Genomic DNA, 18,190 nt, shown 5'->3' with positions numbered 1-18,190 from the left:
AATGCTAAACGAAAAAAAACATGTCAGGCCCTAATTGGTAACTTTTGGGTACGTCCATGGTACTTCAGAAAAAAAGACGTACAGACAAATGTAATTAACTTGTAGCTGCGCTACAGAAAAAAACTGAGGTGTGCATCTGACATTTTCAATAACTCAATCTCTTTCTGCAAAAGTTAAACAATTCCAGCAGCCGCAAAAAAAACCTCTAAATAAATGGCGGCTTCAAATCTTTGTAATTCAGAGAGACAGGGGAAATGGACTATTTTATCAATTTATCGTCCATTGTCTTATCCCTTTAGATCCCTGGTTGTAATTTATATAAAAAAAAACTGCCATAACAGCTTATTTTGACCGCAGTAGCCGCTAAAAATGCTACATATGCCGATCCTTTGTCTAAACAACTAATTTTTGCAATCTATCTTTTTTATGCAAATTTAGAACAAACATAGTAAGGTGAAAAAATTTGAAAAAATAGAAAAATTCTAATTCTATTTTTTTTCAGTGGAGAGTTCATTCCCAAAATATCAATTACAATTATTGTTCTATTTTTTTAAGAATCGGACCCTCAGAGTTCTATTTATAAGTATAAATATTTTCTATAGATTCTCATTATTTTCTTATAAAAACAGGCCTCACACAACATTCATGAATATCGTCAAGGGATAGGTAAATAGATGATAAATTAATTCTCTTCCCAATACTTAAGTGTAAAGCATTTTAATGGGGGAGAAAATGTTGTAGCTTAAATTATGAACCATTTTTCTATCTCTATCTATTGATAAGAAGGCAGGGGGGGGGGGACATGGATTGTAAATTGAGCAGGAGACGAAGCCCAACCTGTACCACTTTTAATTCCTGTGACGTCATAAAATGAGGGAGATGAGAGGAGAAGTAGGAAAGAAAGCCCCTAAAAAAGAGACGGAGAATATATGACGTAGCAGAAATCAAAAGTGGTACAGTTTGAGCTTCGTCTAAGTAGAACCCAAAAGTTAACAATTTCAATGGTTCAAAAACTTTAATATCCTTTAATATGATGAATCTATGATTTTCTTACTGATATAACTGCAATGTGATGAGTAATGTTGAAATAATCTTGTTTTATTACAATTTCTATGCTATTATACAAAGCATATACATGTCTGCATTTACAGTATGTCTCAAAAATGAGATTACATTAACATTTTGAACATGATATCTTAATTATAACGCCTCTATCTCACATAGAAGCTGAGCAATTACTAAAACATAATTAAAATTTTTTCTCAAACACTTTGAAAGAGTCAAATCACTAATAATTTCCCTATTTAATGAATTTTTGGAAATCTGAAATAATTTTTTTGACACCCTGTCAATTTTTAATGGCTATAGAAGAAACAAAATATCAAATTACAAAACACATAAAATCAATTCGTTTTTTTACAGTTTTACAGTTGTGTTTTTATTAGCACAACTACTACAAAATTCCTAAAATAACAAGACGCTTCCCCCCCCCCCAAAAAAAAAAAATTAACACTGTTAAATTTCTACTGCATTACACTTGACTCTTGTTATTTCTAAAATTGTTAGCTTGCAATTGCTGCGCTTCTCATGGACTTACATATAAGAGCATCCTTGTTATTTATACAATAGATATTAGATAATTCAAGTATCAGGTTGCGATGGTGTATTACTGTTTTTAGTCAAGGATCTAAAGGGATACGACAATGGACGATAAATTTATGTACATCCACAAAATTACCCCTTCTGTAGATTACAATTAGTAGTTGAAACGTGTGCAAACTCAACTAAATGAACCAACCATTCAAAATTCAATAAAAGTCCCCAAGGTTGTTAGTTAAGCCAACGAATAAGAAAACGTTATATTAAGACTTTGGGTCATTTTCTAAATATTCAAGAAGATATATTGCTAAAATTAATCGTTATATAAAGATAAAAATGTTAATGATTTTTCTAATCTTTCAAATGAACAACAAAAAAGAAAATTTTCCTTTTTTTCTTCGAAGGCCTAGGCCTAAGCTTGTTTTATCATCCAAATTACATTTTTTAAGCGCAGCTACTCTACAATTAGTGTATGTATATACGTCTTTTATCAAGTATCTTTGTTGGTTCTTTTAACAGATTTTTTGTTGTTAAAATTTTGAAACACAAATTGGTTAAGACTAAATGGGTCATCTATCAAAAAATTTCATATTTATTAATTACTAAACTTACTAATTCTAGACTTTGGACATATTAATCCCAGTTTTCCTTTAAAATATTTTTAAGAACTCATGTTATATAAGATTAGGTCATAGAATTAGAAGTGGATTATGCAATTTCTTCCAAAAAAAATCGTCTAAATTTTCAGATTTAAAAACAAGGATGACATCGTTTATTGGCACATAGCATTGGATAAAAACACTCCAAATTGTTAAGATGTCACTTTGCTTCGAAACCGATTAATAATTTAATATGCGCTGGATTAGAACCAGTTCTCAGCTATACTAAAAAATCATGTACAGCATCGTATTATAGAAAATTTTCCACGAATAATAAAATAATAATCATAAGATTACTGCCAGTTTGATTGCCCGGGCCTTCTGCCCTAGGGGCCACGGAAACTGGTTTAATCTTATAATTTTTCATTTATAATCCGCGGAAAGCTGTCTATAATATGATACGTTAAATAACTATTATGAATCCTAAATCTAAACATAAAAATCTACATATATATTAAGCTAAAAATAAACGTAATTTCATAAGTTTAATTATATAAAAACAACGTGTTTTTTGTTATTAATTAAAAGTATAAAATGACTAGGTAAATTGTTATTGTTACAAAAAAATACATACTTGGACAAAATCAAATTTAACCAAGTAATCATATTTGATTATTTCCTGTTAAAATTGGAAACATTTCATTGACATTCAGTTTTCATGTTTGTCGTTAAAATACAGTGACAACACAATGGCCAATAAGTTTATCTACATCCCTAATGATTATACACCAAATTAACCTTCTGTAGATTATAATTAGAGGTTGAAACGTTAAGACACTTAACTATATGAACCAACAAATCAAAATCCAACTAATAAGAAAGCGTTTTTATAAGACTTTGGGGACTAGTGTAATAAACAGCCCAATGTTCCCTTCCTCCCTGACATTTGCTTGACATTTTTTTGCTTGTCTGTTAAAAAGTGGCGCCATTGCTTTTAACAAACAAGGACAATTATAATTATGTAAATAAGAAGCGCAGCAATTAAAGTTTTGGATCAATATCATTCATTAAAGCTTTGTTTATTACACTAGTCCCCAAAGTTTTATCTTAGCATTTACATATTCGTTAACTGAACATCTTTGGAGACTTTAGTGAATTTTGATTGGTTGGTTTATTAAGCTGAATGTTCTAACGTTTCAGCCACTAATTTTAATCTACAGAAGGGGTAATTTTGTGTATCATCTTTGGGATGTAAATCTATTTATCGAACATTGTCTTATCCCTTTAGATCCCTGAGAAAAAAGGCGAAATGTATTTTAAAGATTTAAATAAGTTTTAAGTTTTGCTTTCCGCCAATAATATCTATCTAAAGTTTATCATTTGTTTATCATAAATGGGGGTATACATCAATTTATCTTCCTTTGTCTTATCCCTTTAGATCCCTGGTTAATGAGGCCTAGATTAAAATGTAAATTGTAGGTATAAAGCAAAATATCTGACTCAGTCAAGTATAAGCTTTGCTTATATTTTTTTAGAGGCAGGGATCTAAAGGGATAAGACAATGAACAATAAATTCATTTACATAACTGATGCTATTAAAAATTGCCCTTTCTTTGTTGAATTATTGGTTAAAAAATAAGATTTAATAACCAGTATCAAGCCTACAAATGATAGACCGTGTTTATAAAACTTTGGATACCAGTAAAATTTACAAGCCAATGTCCCCTCCCTCCCAGGCAAGTAAGTAAGTATAAATATAGTTTATAACTAGGGATAAGTTTCTATCTAGAGAGGCACACACACACACACACACACACGCACAAACACACACACACAGACCAAGGGAAAAATACTATGACAATCAAATGGTGGAAAAAAACTAAGGTAGGTCCGACCGTCAAAAAGTATAACTCTATAACTAAAACTACAAGGGTGTATACGTTTTTTAAGTCATTAAATGTCAATATAAAAAATCAGACTTAAAGTAATTTTCCAAGATTGTTTTTATTGTGTTTGTCTTAATACCCCCCATCCCCTCCCCTGATCATGGAAAAACGTATTAACTAATATCTAAGGACTATAATAGCAACCTAAATTGATAACAAAACTTTCCCTGTCATAATATCCACTGTATTTATAATGATTTTTAAGCAAAGAATTTTTTTGTAGCTGTGTTTAGTGCCCTAGGAAAATGGGGATGTCACTGCTTTTGGCCTTCCTATTCTATAGACGTCATAGTAGAGGGAAAGACTTGAAAAGAGATTAGGTATAGGGTACTTCCTGACGTCAATATAATAGTTAGGCCAAAAGTAGTGACATCTATCCCCATTTTGCTCGGGAACTATTGACAGCTAGAATTTTTGTTGCCTAAACCTGTCCCAGGTTTGTGGATGCCAGCAGACTGCAATGATTTCCCTGGAGACTGCCAGATAATATCCACACACGAGATACAGGGATAGCAAATGATTAGAGTAAAACACTAGAGGTGGAAGGCGAAAAAGGTCTGCTTAAAATACGCTGCTTCTGAAAATATCCTGCTATTAGGTATAAAAGATGGCAAAAAAATTTACCTCGTTCGTCGGTTGAGCATACAGTGACAGTTTGTAGAGGGAAGGAGAGCGGGTCCACCGCCATTATTGTTCACGTCAAAGTTCTCCTTGTCGCCGCCATTGGCGGTAAACAGCTGACAATCGGCGGACTGGCACATTCTGGCAATTTCTTGTAGTGTTTTGTTTTTGTGTACGAAAAATGATGGTTCAGTCTCAAGGTTTTTTTTTTAATTTTAATTTAATCTGCGCGCCCGGTTCAAAGTTTCTTTTGTTCTTGTTTTTTTTGGCGCGAAAAGATTTTGTTTGAGCAGCAGTCTCTAGCGGACACAGCACAGCACTCAATGTTATCAACTAGCCCAAAAACTGGTTCTCTCAAAGTTTTCTTCAAGTCAAAAATCTATTAAGATTTTTGATGAAAAAATATCTTTTTTTTTAATTAGAAAAAGAGGAAAATTAAATATCACAAGATTTTCCTTTTCTAAAGTTCAGATATACATAAAAAAATCACCAGACTTAAAAATTTAGTTTAGAATTTTACAAATAGAGGTCGATAGTGTTCTTCACGATTTTTTTATCAATTTTATGTAATTAATTTGTTTTTATATATTATTAGTTAATATTTTGTTTTTGTTAATATATACCCGCTTATACAAGGACTTTTAGAAGAGTCTCTTTACATTATCACAAACAGCGTTTTAGATGATAGGTACCACATTTTTATGTACCTGAAAAAAAACATTATTTAAACCTTCAAAAAAAATTAATAAATTGCATTTTATGAAGTAAGTAAATAAGATTTCATAAAAAAAAACGGATAACATTTGATGTCAATTTGTAACGACAACTGACCAGACTCAACTCAATAAACCAACCAATCAAAAATCATTGAAGTCCCTAAAGTTGTTTAGCCAACGAATAACAAAACGTTATAATAAAACATTGAGGACTAGTGTAGTAAAGAGCAAATTGTCCCCTCTCTCCTTGCAAATCTACTCTATAACTTAAGTCCAACTGTATAGAGATCTAAAGACAAAATATTTCTTGAAAAAAAAATACAAAATGTGCTGTTTATTACACTAGTCCTCAAAGTTTTATTTTATGATAACGTTTTCTAATTAGTTGGCTTGACAACTTTGGGAACTTAAGTAAATTTTATTGGTTGATTCATTAAGTTGTGTGTTAAAACAATACAACCATTAATTTTAATCTACAGAGGGGGTAATTTTCTATATCATCATTGGCGATGTACATTAATTTTTCGGCCATTGTCTTATCCATTTAAATCACTGATATAAGCCATTTCTTTAAAGTCTACAATACGTCAACAATTGTGCCATAACTATCTCTAAAAATGTTGAATTTAAAAAATCTAAATAGCACTATTAACTTAGTTTTATCTATAATGTATATGGTAAACATTTACTAAACAATGCCGAATTATTCAGGGATCTAACGAGATAAGACAATGACTAATAAATTTAAATACAACCCCAATGATGATACACTAAATTCCTCTGTATGTAGTAGTTGTAACGTTTGGACACTCGACTTTATGAACAAACTAACCAAAAAACAATAAAAGTCCTAAAAGTTGTTAAGCCAAAGAATAAGAAAATGTTACAAAAAAAACTTTATGGACTAGTGTAATAAACAGCCCATTGTCCCATCCCTCCCTGCGAATTATTTAACAATGCTCACATTAACTATAATAAAAGACACATTAATATTTGCTCACAGAAAAACATAAAAACGTGATATTTTCTCGGATACTTCATATCAGGGATCTAAAGGGATAAGACAATTGCATATAAATTTATGTATATAACTAAATATGCTACAAATATTACCCCTTCTGTAGATTACACTTAGTGGTTGAAAAATGTGGACACTTAACTTGATGAACCAACCTATCATATTTCAATTAGAGTCCTCATTATAAAACTTTGGGGACTAGTGAAATAAACAGCCCATTGTTCCTTATCTCCCTGATTTCATATATATTACACATGGAATAAAGCTATAAGTATATTGGCCCTGAAAGTTAATATTTGGTTTTTAAAAGGACAACACTGTCCATTTAGAATCGCAGGAAGGTCAAAAATACAACCTTTTGTTAGATAAAATTGAAACAGTAAATTGTAACACAGTAAGAGGAAATATACTAATGACAACATTATCAAAGTCTTGCAATTTTGACAGGGTATTATTACTTGTTCTTATTTCCCTGTCAACATCCTAAAACAATTGAAATTTCTACCCTGTTCAATACATACGTGTGCGCAAGCAAGGAGTAAAAGGTACAAAATAGCAAAGTTGGATTCTTAAAAACATAAATGCGGATAATCAGCTATGAAGTGTTTAAATAAAAAAAATATTTTAATAGCGAGGCTACTAAACAATAAAGTATGAGGGATAGGCTCAGCAGAAATTTTTGATGAAAATTCACTGTACCAATCCAGTATTTATTTACTTAGTAATATAGTTTATCGGTTATGTTACAAAAGAAATAATTTAGGTAGATTTGTAAATAAAGGTTTTGTGATTATTATACATCATATCTTTTTTATCTCTCTTTTATGAACACTAAACATCATCTACATACCTTTGCCTTCGCTACTTATGGATGTTGTCATCCTATGATCCTTGTTTTATTTTAAAGAAATATTTGTACAAAGTTTAAATTTGTTAGTGCGGCCAATTCTTGGATTCTTTTTTTAATGATCGAACTCAGGTCTGATCACCTATATACAGATAGATAGATAGAGTTCACATATGATACAAGATAGATATACATGAGGAGATAGACAGATAGTTATGCTTCATTGATAATATGTTCAGAACACAAATTATATGAATACCAGGGATGAGGCAGTGGAGATAAATCAACAATTATCCCAAATTATATATATAGAACTAAATTACCCCCATCTAACTATATATTAAAATCATTGGTTGAAAACTTTGGACAAAAAGTGTTTAAACAAACATAACTGTTATCTAAAAAATTTGGGTACTAGTAAAACCTTAAGTCCAATGTCCCCTTCCCCCCCTGAGAAAACAGCTGATTGTCCTGGGTTCTAAGATGAAGCTTTATATATAATCACATATAACTAAGTTACCTAACCTCCTACTATGATTGATTTATGATCTCTGAGACCCAGGCTGGAGGGGGGAGGGGGGGGGGGGGGGTTTGCCGGGAAAGGTGGTAAGATACAACTTTCAACTGTACACTTTTCAAAAGTTAATTAATTATAATTTAAGAAATATGCCATTTCAATCGATTTATTAGTACTTGGAATTTGCACCTTATTTTCATGAACTCTGGTAAAAAATGCTTGCAGCTGGCTAGAATAAAGATTTTGTCCCAACAAAATTCCATCCTACAAGATGAACAAACTGACCAATAAATGAAGTACATATTAGCAACCTAAATTTTTCCCTGTCAATATATCTACTTATATCATACTAGCGGCTTCGCCCCTAGCCTCTAGGGGCTTTGCCCCAAGAGGTTTGACCAAACCAATTTTTCGTATTTTAGATTTAAAAGAAAAATTTAAAAAAATTAGGGGGGGGATTTTTTTTTTTTTGGGGGGGGGGTGGATAGTCGACCCCACTATTTTAATTTTAGTTTTAAAAAGAAAATTTTTTTTTTTTGGGGGGGGTATTTTTATATTTTGGGGGGGTTGGGAGTGTCCCACCCCCCAAAAAAATAGTTATAAACCTTCCCGGGACCTATGAGAAGCTACCCTGAAAAGGAGAACCCGATCGGTTCAGCGGTTAGCGAGATCCTTCGCTACAAACAAACAGACAAACAAACGAACAGACAGACATCGTTCTACTTTGTATTATAGATATAAATTATTGTTTCACTTTAATTTAACTAACCTATCAATTCTCAAATTTTACTAAATTTTTGTTGTTATTATATTGTAGGTATAAATTCTTAAATTTTAGTAAATGTAATTTAGATTATTTTTATAAAATGATTTTTTATGCTAGACCTATTAATATAAAATTTTATAAAAATGAAATTTAATTTAAATTAAAATTCTGCTGTTTGATTTATAATGTAATTAATCTAATTTAAGTTCTTTTAAAAACTTTTAGATAGATTTTTTAAAACCAGAAAATCAAGAAAATTTACATTTGATTACCTAATGACTTTTAATGCGTCAATTTTAGATTTTAAAAAAGTTATTAAAAAATTAAATAATTTAAGCAAACGTTTGTTTCAAACTCCCATGCTTTTCTTTCTTCTTAATTTAAATTTATTTTTATCAATGATTGAAAAAAAACCAGAACTAAATTCTTATACCTTCATGTCATAGGTATATAAGTTATTTTTTTTTACTTAAATCGCATATGATTTATAGAAATTTTAAAAAAATATGTTTTTAAACATTTTAACATTTGACAGCTTAAAAATGAATCGGTAAGGGGATTTTTTTATATTTTTTATTGTATAAGGAAGAGGAAATATTGAAAAATAGCTCCCAGAAATTTCTATCCATTATTTCTCCAATGTAGGCTTCAAACAAAGAAAAATGAATTGACAACTCAAACTAAAGCTTGTCCGGGTCTAAAACCGGTGTGACAAGCCCCCGCAGGGCCGTAACAATCCAGAAAAATTAACATTTTAAAGGTGGCATAACTAATTTTTGAGATTTTAACAATTTTTTAACAAGACTTTGTAGTGGTCACTTTTGGAGGGTGTACAGGTCCCTGTTACAGCTCCTAGCTGGCTGCAGGAGCTAGACTAACTGAACTCAGAATCTCTGATCGACTCTAACCAGTGCTCCCGAGTTGTTCCCGCGTTTCAATGCTAATTTTCGAAAATTGACTTTTATTCCCAGATTTTCCCCAAAAATAGAATATTTTTAATATTTAAAACTTTTATTATTATAAAATTAACAACCATTTTAAGAAAATCTAGTTTAAAATAGTTCTATTTGGGGCAGAACACATGAAAACTTAAAATTAATTCTAATGCAAAAATTGTTTTGTGAGGCCCTGTGTTGAGATCGGTGTGGCTAACTACACTTAAAGTAAACTGCCTGCCTGCTCCCACTTCCCTTTTCCCCTTCCCTTTCCCTTGTTCCCATCCCTTTCTTGGAGCTCCCACTTCTCATTTCTCCTTCACTCTCTCCCCTCGGTCCTATTAGGAACCTCCTCTTTTTCTATATTCTCTATTCCTAGCTCTTGCCCCCCAGCAGGTTCCTCCCTTCCTGGCTAGGCACAGGTCTCTAAAATTATTTTAAGCTAATAAAAACAAGAAATATTTTTACGAAGTTTGAAGATAAAACAATTTGTTCCAAGTCTGTTGCGTATATATTTAACACTACATGTGAGAAATTAATCCTTTTTTTCTTGTTAATTTTTCTAACAAAGCACCAAATTATGATTTTATTAAAAATAGAAACGAAATAAAACCACTCTTACATCATATTTTTAATACACATAGAATTGACATGTTATCAGACCGACTATAGCAATTGTTTTTTTATTTTGTTGAATATAAACATTGTATGTGTACTGTTTCTCTAAAATTTATTTGGGTGGGGTGTGATCCATCCTTTCCCAAGTTCAATATTCTCTGTCCCCCCTCCCTCTTCCTTTTCCCTCCCTTCACAATATTGACTTTGCTCGGCGGAACCTCGTACCACTCTCTCTGAGTGGCTCTTTCTCTCTCACTCTCTCTCTTTCTCTTTCTTCCTAACTATCTCTTTCTCTCTTTTTATTTTATCTATCTATCTTTTCTTTCACTCTCTTTTTATCGCTCTCAGAACTCTCTCTCTCTCCCTGCCAGCAAAAACATGGATATCAACTTAAATCTTTCAAAAATATTCAATTTCTGTGAAAATACAATACAACATTTTCATTTTAGATCTTAATTCATATTTTTCGAGTTTTAGTGTATAGGCGTTTAAATTGGAATATAATAATCTTATTACAGTGATTAAGTTTAAAAGGTTTGAAGTTTCTTAATGTTTCAAAGAAAAAAAATTGTTGACAGCACTGTTTTTAAACCTTACCCTTTTAACACCTCCCCAACAAAGATCTTAATAGGGGAAATCTTTATTATTTTTTACATAGCTTTCTTCTTTACACGTACATTTCAAATTTTTATGGATAATATACTTAACTATGTACGAAAAATTTAAGATTTTAATGTAAATTCTTCTTTCTGATGAGTTTTAAATGTATAGGACCCTTCTTGCACTAACCCCCTCTCTTTTGAGAGGGCCTCCCATTCCGTTTAAATGTATATTTTCCATTTCATGCCCACCCCGGTATCCAAAGGGTGTACCAAGTTATATTTATATTTTTAAAGTGAAGTTTATGGTCTGACGGTACGTCCGTAACTTTTAGCTTTTTTCATTATTTTAATCATGTTAGAATTTTCTTATTATCTACAAACTTTGCAAGATGATTCCTATAACAGTTAGGTACAATTTAGAAAGCATAGCAACTCTACAAATGTTACCAAAAAGTTTGTACGTCCAATTAAAACACTAGCGGTTGAATCCCTAGCCCCTTGGGGCTCTGTATTCGAAGGGACATTGAAGGGCATTAAAATAACCTAACACCATACCCAGAATTATCTATACAAAATAAAAAATTAAATATCCTAAAACAATCTCATACCTACAAGAAACAATAAATGAGAACAATACAAGTTCATTGGTTAGTAAGATCCTTTGCTAAAGTTAAATAAATAAACTTTCTATTCTATACAATAATATGTAGAATTCTAACCTTTTAGACAATTTTTTTGCATGATATAATTATTCAATCTATCTGATTTAAAACTTATTCCTATCATAACAAGGTACAATGTTAAAAGCATAGCATCTTTAAAGGAAGCCTGCAAGAAATACCACGCTTTAACTGCTGAAAGATTGCCACAAGTAGACCAAATACCCCAAATTTGAAGCCTTCAGCTTCTATAACAAAAAAGTTCTAGGCATTTTAAAATGACATTTTATGTACAATGAAATTTTTGAAAGAATTGCAATGCTCATGTTGAAAACTTTGAAATTAAACTATGTAGCCCAGAAACAAAATTACAAGCTTATTTTTGTCATAAATTTAGGTTTCCAGTAACTAATTATATTTTTACAATAAAAATACCCATTTTTATAGTCAAAATCATTAAAAAAAATTAAGTTTAACTTATGTTGTACCGAGTGTACTGTAGCTAATCAGAAGGCTGAATCAGCTCAACAACCAATCACAGCTGAGATTGTATAAGTTTCCCCCTTTGTTTCCGCTATGATTTTTGTTTAAAAATGCAATTTAAATTGAATTTTTTACATAGATTTTGACTATGAAATGTGGTGTTTTTATTGTAAAAATGTAATCAGTTACAGGCAATCTAAGTTTCTGACAAAGATAAGGTTACAATTTTGTGTCTAGGCGACGTAATTTAATATTGTTTTTTCTTTTATAAGCATTGGAAATCTTTCAAAAATTTCATTGTACATAAAATGTCATTTTAAAATGCCTAGAACTTTTTTGTTATTGAAGCTGAAGGCTTTAAATTTGGGGTATTGGGTCTACTTGTGGCAGTCTTTCAGCAGTTAAAGCATGGTATTTCTTGCAGGCGTCCTTTAAACAAGTCATAAAAATGGAGTTATGTCTAAACAGATTCTTTTATTTCGCAGTTTGTTTAAGTCTAAACAAATCTTCTTGAAATTTTGTTTAGACTTAAACATTAAATTCTGCTCATTTAGTTATGACACTCTTCAATTGTTAATGTCCTACTGTTTAAGAGCTTTGTGTGTTACTATATAAAATTGAGTAATGTCAACATTGTTGAATAAAAAATTTGATTAAATATTTCATGTTGATTTATCTTTGCATCACAGTCAGTGGTGTACACATGGTTTTACCATGGAGGTATGCTAAAAAATTTTAACACTCCCCTGAAATTTAAGCAGGATTTGATGACTTTTTTTTTAGCTTGGTGCTCCCATTGGCTATTATGGGGAGTTGTATCAGGAGGTTGTAGACCCTTTTTAATGGGGCTGTAAAGTGTAAATGGTGTTGTGCACCTATGCGGGTCCACTGCCCTTAATCAAGTTTGTATAAATCCCCCTACAGCACTGCATGTGAGTGATTAGTTTTATAGGTTAATATTCTATTTCAATTGAGCCTTATGCATGAGCTATAAGATCACTGACCAGATACATAAGGGTAATTTATACAAAAGTATCAAAATTCACCCCTTTAAAGAGGTTGCCTAACCATACCTCCTAATTATTGATTATTGTAATCCAGTGACGTGCAAGCTTTTTATTTTGAGAGAGTTGAAAGATTTGTGTGTGATAATCTAAAGTTTCTTTTAACATTTTAAGAGGTTCAAATGAAGGGCACCTGTTTACACCACTCTTGGACATCTATGCTGCAAGTAACACCCATTCAGACAACCAACTCTTTAATTGCATGAACCTAATCTGAGAAGTCTAAAATGTGCCTGGTACTAAGTTGTGCTTGTTTTGGGCTATGGCATTCCCTCTGCTCTAAATATATATGTTGCACACCTGACATAACAGCAGTTGGAACCATTTTTAACAGGTTTAGTTATGAAACAAACCGATCACCTTCCTGACGACGAGCTGATGCACTATGAGTTACACCATTGATACAGGTAACCTTAAGTGGATATAAATATTAGGCAGAGTTTTAATAGTAAGTAAATTGTGCCCTTTGTAGAATATAATGATTAGCCACCAAAAATTGGAGGGCGTATCAATACACTGAAAGAAATAAGAACTTTCCCCTCTCATTTATATTGTTTTTAATGAAAAAAAAACATTGCTTTACATAACCCACTTACCATTGACAGAAATTGATAATCAATATCCTATTTTCTTTACTAGCTTGGGGCAATTCGGATACAAAATTTAAACTTGGGATACCTTATTTCTCTTTCTATTTACGGCCACCTCCTAATATCTCTCTCGTTCTCATTGATTCTCTCTCACTCTTTCTCTCTCTCTCTCTCTCTCTCTCACCCTCTCTCTCTCTCTTTCTCTCTCATTCTCTCTCTCTCTCTCTCTCTCTCTCTCTCTGACTCTCTATCTTTCTCTCTCTCTCTCTCTCTCTCTCTCTCTCTTTCTCTCTAAAGCGTGCGACCGGTTCCACTTCTAAAAAAGTGAAATAAAACAATTTTTATCAATTTTAAATTTTATACTTGAATTTTAACTTCTTAGATTTTAATTAATACATTTTGGATGAAAATAAGTTCACACATTTTCGAAAATCTTTTTTTTTTCTTCGGATCTTTCTATATTTTTCCCTTTCCCTTTTACTATCCGGCCATCCCTCCCTATTTCTATATAAAAGTGCAGATTTTCTCAATTTACGGCGTATCTGTACTGGTTCGTCTGTGACGGATAGCTCAATCCATAAATTTTCGAGTTATTTCACAATGGTTAAAACTTTTTTTTGTGTAGATTCCTATAATAATCTGCTACAAGATAAATGATATGATCACAATTTCCTTATATATTTAATATATTTGATTGAATTACGTGGTGATTTCTTGAACTTTTAGACGCAATCTAGCACTAACTATTTAGGTTAAATATTAGGTATTTTGTCCAATTTATTAAGCTTTACTTCTATGTGTATTATCATCCTTGTTTCAATATATTTCTCTTCTTTCACTTACAAATACCCCCCCCCCCTTCTCCTCTTACATATCTTTGTCTCTTTGTTCAGATCAAGTTCGAAATTTCACCGCACCATTAAAATTATGGCGCTAGTATGCCGGAATCTTTCATACATATATATAAAATACATGTATAATATATGTATTATATATTCCTTTCCAATAAAACATGTAGACTCGAGACAAAGAAAAGTAGGTTTCAAATGGAAAAAAGAAGGAAATAAACAATTATTACAGATTTATTGAAAACAGAAAAGTTTTAGAAGGTATCAATGCAATTTTTGGAACAATTTTAAAGAGCTGTCATTTAATATTATGGCTGAAATTTAAGTTTGCTGTCGTATAACCACGTTATCACAAAAGGGAGTGAAAAAAAGAAATTTCTTCTATTTATGAATGTGTTTGGGAAAGCGTCAGGGGTAAGAGGATAAGTAAAAATTTGAAAAAAAATTCATTTTTGGAATCAAAGATTCTCTACAAATAGGGCATGGTATTGTCCGTTTGTATGATTGGAAATCAAGGTAAGATATGAAGAAAAATTACAGAAATCAGACTAATGGCAGAATATACTTGGTTGACAGTTTAACCCTTACAGATCGGGGGGGGGGTCATATTGACCCCCCCCCCCCTCTAGTTTTTTCAATGTCATTTTTTTCGTAGATAAGATGGAGAGCTGTTATTTCATGACTTTTTAAGTTTAGTAATTATGCGTCGGCAAGAGTTGATTTTATTAGGATATCTGTTCTGTGTCGGTCGTGGTGTCCGGTCAAAGTCGGTTGGGTAGCACCAAAATTTAAAAAAAATTCTAAATAAATTTAATTTCTACATTATGACTTTTGTGTATAAGGTAAAAACATAAAATTTTTTTGGTGAATACTGAGATATCAATGACCTTATGAGAAAAGTGGTGTTATGACCGTTTGACCACACCCTGACCGACTTTATGACCGATTTTTGTCCGGCTTTTACCACAGACATATATCATGAATATCGTGGCTTCTATTACAGCTAGAGACCTATAATTTTTTTTGGTAAATTCTTGAACAACAATAAACAGATAAAAATATTAATTGGCGCCGCCAACCGCCGTTTTACCGCCGTAACCGCCGAAAATGGCGGTTTCCGTTATTTGCCGTTTTTCGGCGATGATCAGAAAAAGTAATTTTTTTGTTATGGAAAAAAAAAGTTCGTCCTAAAATTTGTTCATCCTAGCTGCAAAATTGGCCGCTCTACAGCTGTTTTAAAATTTAGCGGCTGGCCGCTAAAAAGCGGCTAAGGAGCGGCCTGACTGCTATGATTAGAAAAAGTAATTTTCTCTAAAAATACACATGAACCACCAGAAAAAAATTTTACGTCTTTATCTGTAACAGAAGCCGAGATAGAGGGGGGGGTCAATATGACCCCCCCCCCGATCTATTAAGGTGGGAATAGGGGCCCGATCTGTAAGGGTTAAGGAAAATTCATTAGTAGGTTGTTTTTTTAAATTTTGTAACTTAAAAAATTGGAATAATGCAACATTGAAAATATTTACATTTTTAGATATTTTATTAAAATATACAACAATATATTATCATATTTTTACGAAGCAGCTTATAGCGCCAAATAAAAAATGACGTCATACAGTACAAATTACCAATGATAATTTGTAAACAATTATATTATCCAATGCTAAAATGAATACTAGCCTATTATAGTTCATTTCTATTGTATGACGTCATTTTTTATTAGGCACTATAATCTTTTGGTCAAATTACAATATTTTTTCTCTATAATGGAGTAAAAACCTATTTACTGACAACTCTATAAATACAGTTAATCAAGTTCAAATATTTTTAGAATATAAACTTTAAAAATATTAGCGGCCACGACATAGGCGTCCAAGGGGGGGGGTAATGGGGCGATTACCCCCCCCCCATTTAAAATTTACCCCTACCCTGGGGGTGCCGTAGGCACCCCCAACCATTTAGGAAGGGGTATTTACCCCCCCCAAACAATTTTGGGGGGGTAAATACTCCCCCCAAAATAGAAAATCTCTAACAAAAAAATATTTGCGCGCTTTGCGCGCATTTTTAATACTAAATTTTTGATAAAATTTAAATTACCCACCCAAAAATTTTATCTCGGGGGTAAATTTTTGGGGGGGTAAACAAATTTTACCCCTGCCAACAGATTTCAGGGGGGGTAATTACCCCCCCCCCCCCCCAAGCAAATTTTACCCCCGGGGTAAAAATTTAAGGGGGGGGGGGAAAAAATTTGCGGCGCGCTTCGCACGCCATTTTACCCCCCCCAAAACCGAATTACCCCCCCCTTAAAAAAATTTTACCCCCCCCAAAATAAAAAGCTTGGACGCCCCTGGGCCACGACCCTATAGAACCTCTAGGAACACCAAGGAGAGGGTCATATTTTATTTGAAGGGAGGAGACACCCTATCCAAAAATAGATAAAAACCTTTCCTGGAACTATAAGACGCTTTACTGTAAAGGAGAACCATATCGGTTTATTGGTTAGCGAGATCCTTAATTACATACAAAAAAAGCTTACTACTTTATATAATAGAATTTTAAATTTTAATTTTACCCATCCCTTTATCCCTTGTGGGAGGAGGTATTGATTGATTGAGCTAACGCGTTGCGTATATAAAAGCGTATATATAGAATTCAGAACACATATTTTAGACAAGGATGACCCTCCATAAAAGCGAAGCTCTGAAACGGTAGGACAAGCAAACATTAACATTTGCAGATTGTCAAAACGGAATAATCAAAATATAAATGATTAAGAGGCGAAACAAAATTTTAAATAAATTTGTTGACAAATGCTTAAATTCAGAATAATATAATGTTTAAGGATATACTTACATTTTAGGGCTTGATTATAGAGATATTTTGCGTACAACATTGTACTTTGTTGTCCTAGTAATCAGTATTTCAAAAAATATTAATCATTTAATTTTAACACATATTTTTTGTTGTTAACAAGTTAAAAATCAACATTTTTAAAATGGACATTCTGGTAACGAGTAAAGAGTTGCTTTGCTTTCTAAATCGTTCCTAACCTATACAAGAATCACCATGCAAAGTTTAGAATCAATAGTACAATTCTAACATGCATAGACGTCAAAGGGGGGGGGGTAATGGGGCGATTAAAATTTTTTCATTTTACCCCCCCCCCCATTTAAAATTTACCCCTACCCTGGGGGTGCCGTAGGCACCCCCATCCATTTAGGATGGGTTATATACCCCACCCAAACAAATTTGGGGGGGTAAATACCCCACCCAAAATAAAAAATCTCTAATAAAAAAATATTTTTAATAATAAATATTTAATAAGATTTAAATTACTCCCCAAAAAATTTTATCCATGGGGGTAAATTTTGGGGGGGGTATTTTGAATTTACCCCTGCCAACAGATTTCAGGGGGGGTAATTACCCCCCCCCCCCCCCCCCCAAGCAAATTTTACCCCTGGGGTAAAATTTTGCGTGCCATTTTACCCCCCCCCCCAAAAAAAAAACGAATTACCCCCCCTTAAAACATTTTTACCCCCCCCCCCAAAAAAAAAGCTTGGACGTCTATGCTAACATGCCTAAATTAACGGAAAAGGATTGTAGGAAATTTTGGGAAAAGAAAAATATACCTAGTTATTTATCGCATCGTATAGAGTTTTGCGGATATAAAATAAAATTATAAGATTAAAACCAGTTTTGTTAGCCCGAGTGGGCCGAAGCCAATACAACTGTCCCCAACTATCCTCTTCAAATAAAAAAGCC

The 18,190-nt window shown here is 32.4% G+C and overlaps 1 protein-coding gene across 1 annotated transcript in view; it reads right to left on the bottom strand.

Annotated features, from left to right (window-relative positions):
• LOC145328820 (uncharacterized) overlaps positions 1 to 5,474 on the bottom strand; it is a 34,988-nt gene extending 29,514 nt beyond the window's left edge. Inside the window, exon 1 of the mRNA XM_080172720.1 lies at positions 4,769 to 5,474. Coding sequence (XP_080028846.1) covers positions 4,769 to 4,905 — 137 coding nt within the window. The 5' untranslated portion in view covers positions 4,906 to 5,474. The remainder of the gene's footprint in view (positions 1 to 4,768) is intronic.
• Positions 5,475 to 18,190: the final 12,716 nt, after the last annotated feature.

This window comes from Acartia tonsa, chromosome 9 (genome assembly GCF_053477335.1).
Source record: "Acartia tonsa isolate MP-2025a chromosome 9, ASM5347733v1, whole genome shotgun sequence".
Taxonomy (NCBI): Eukaryota; Metazoa; Arthropoda; class Copepoda; order Calanoida; family Acartiidae; genus Acartia; species Acartia tonsa.
Note: the sequence above shows the minus strand (reverse complement) of the source record. Positions and strands in the feature narration are given on the sequence as shown.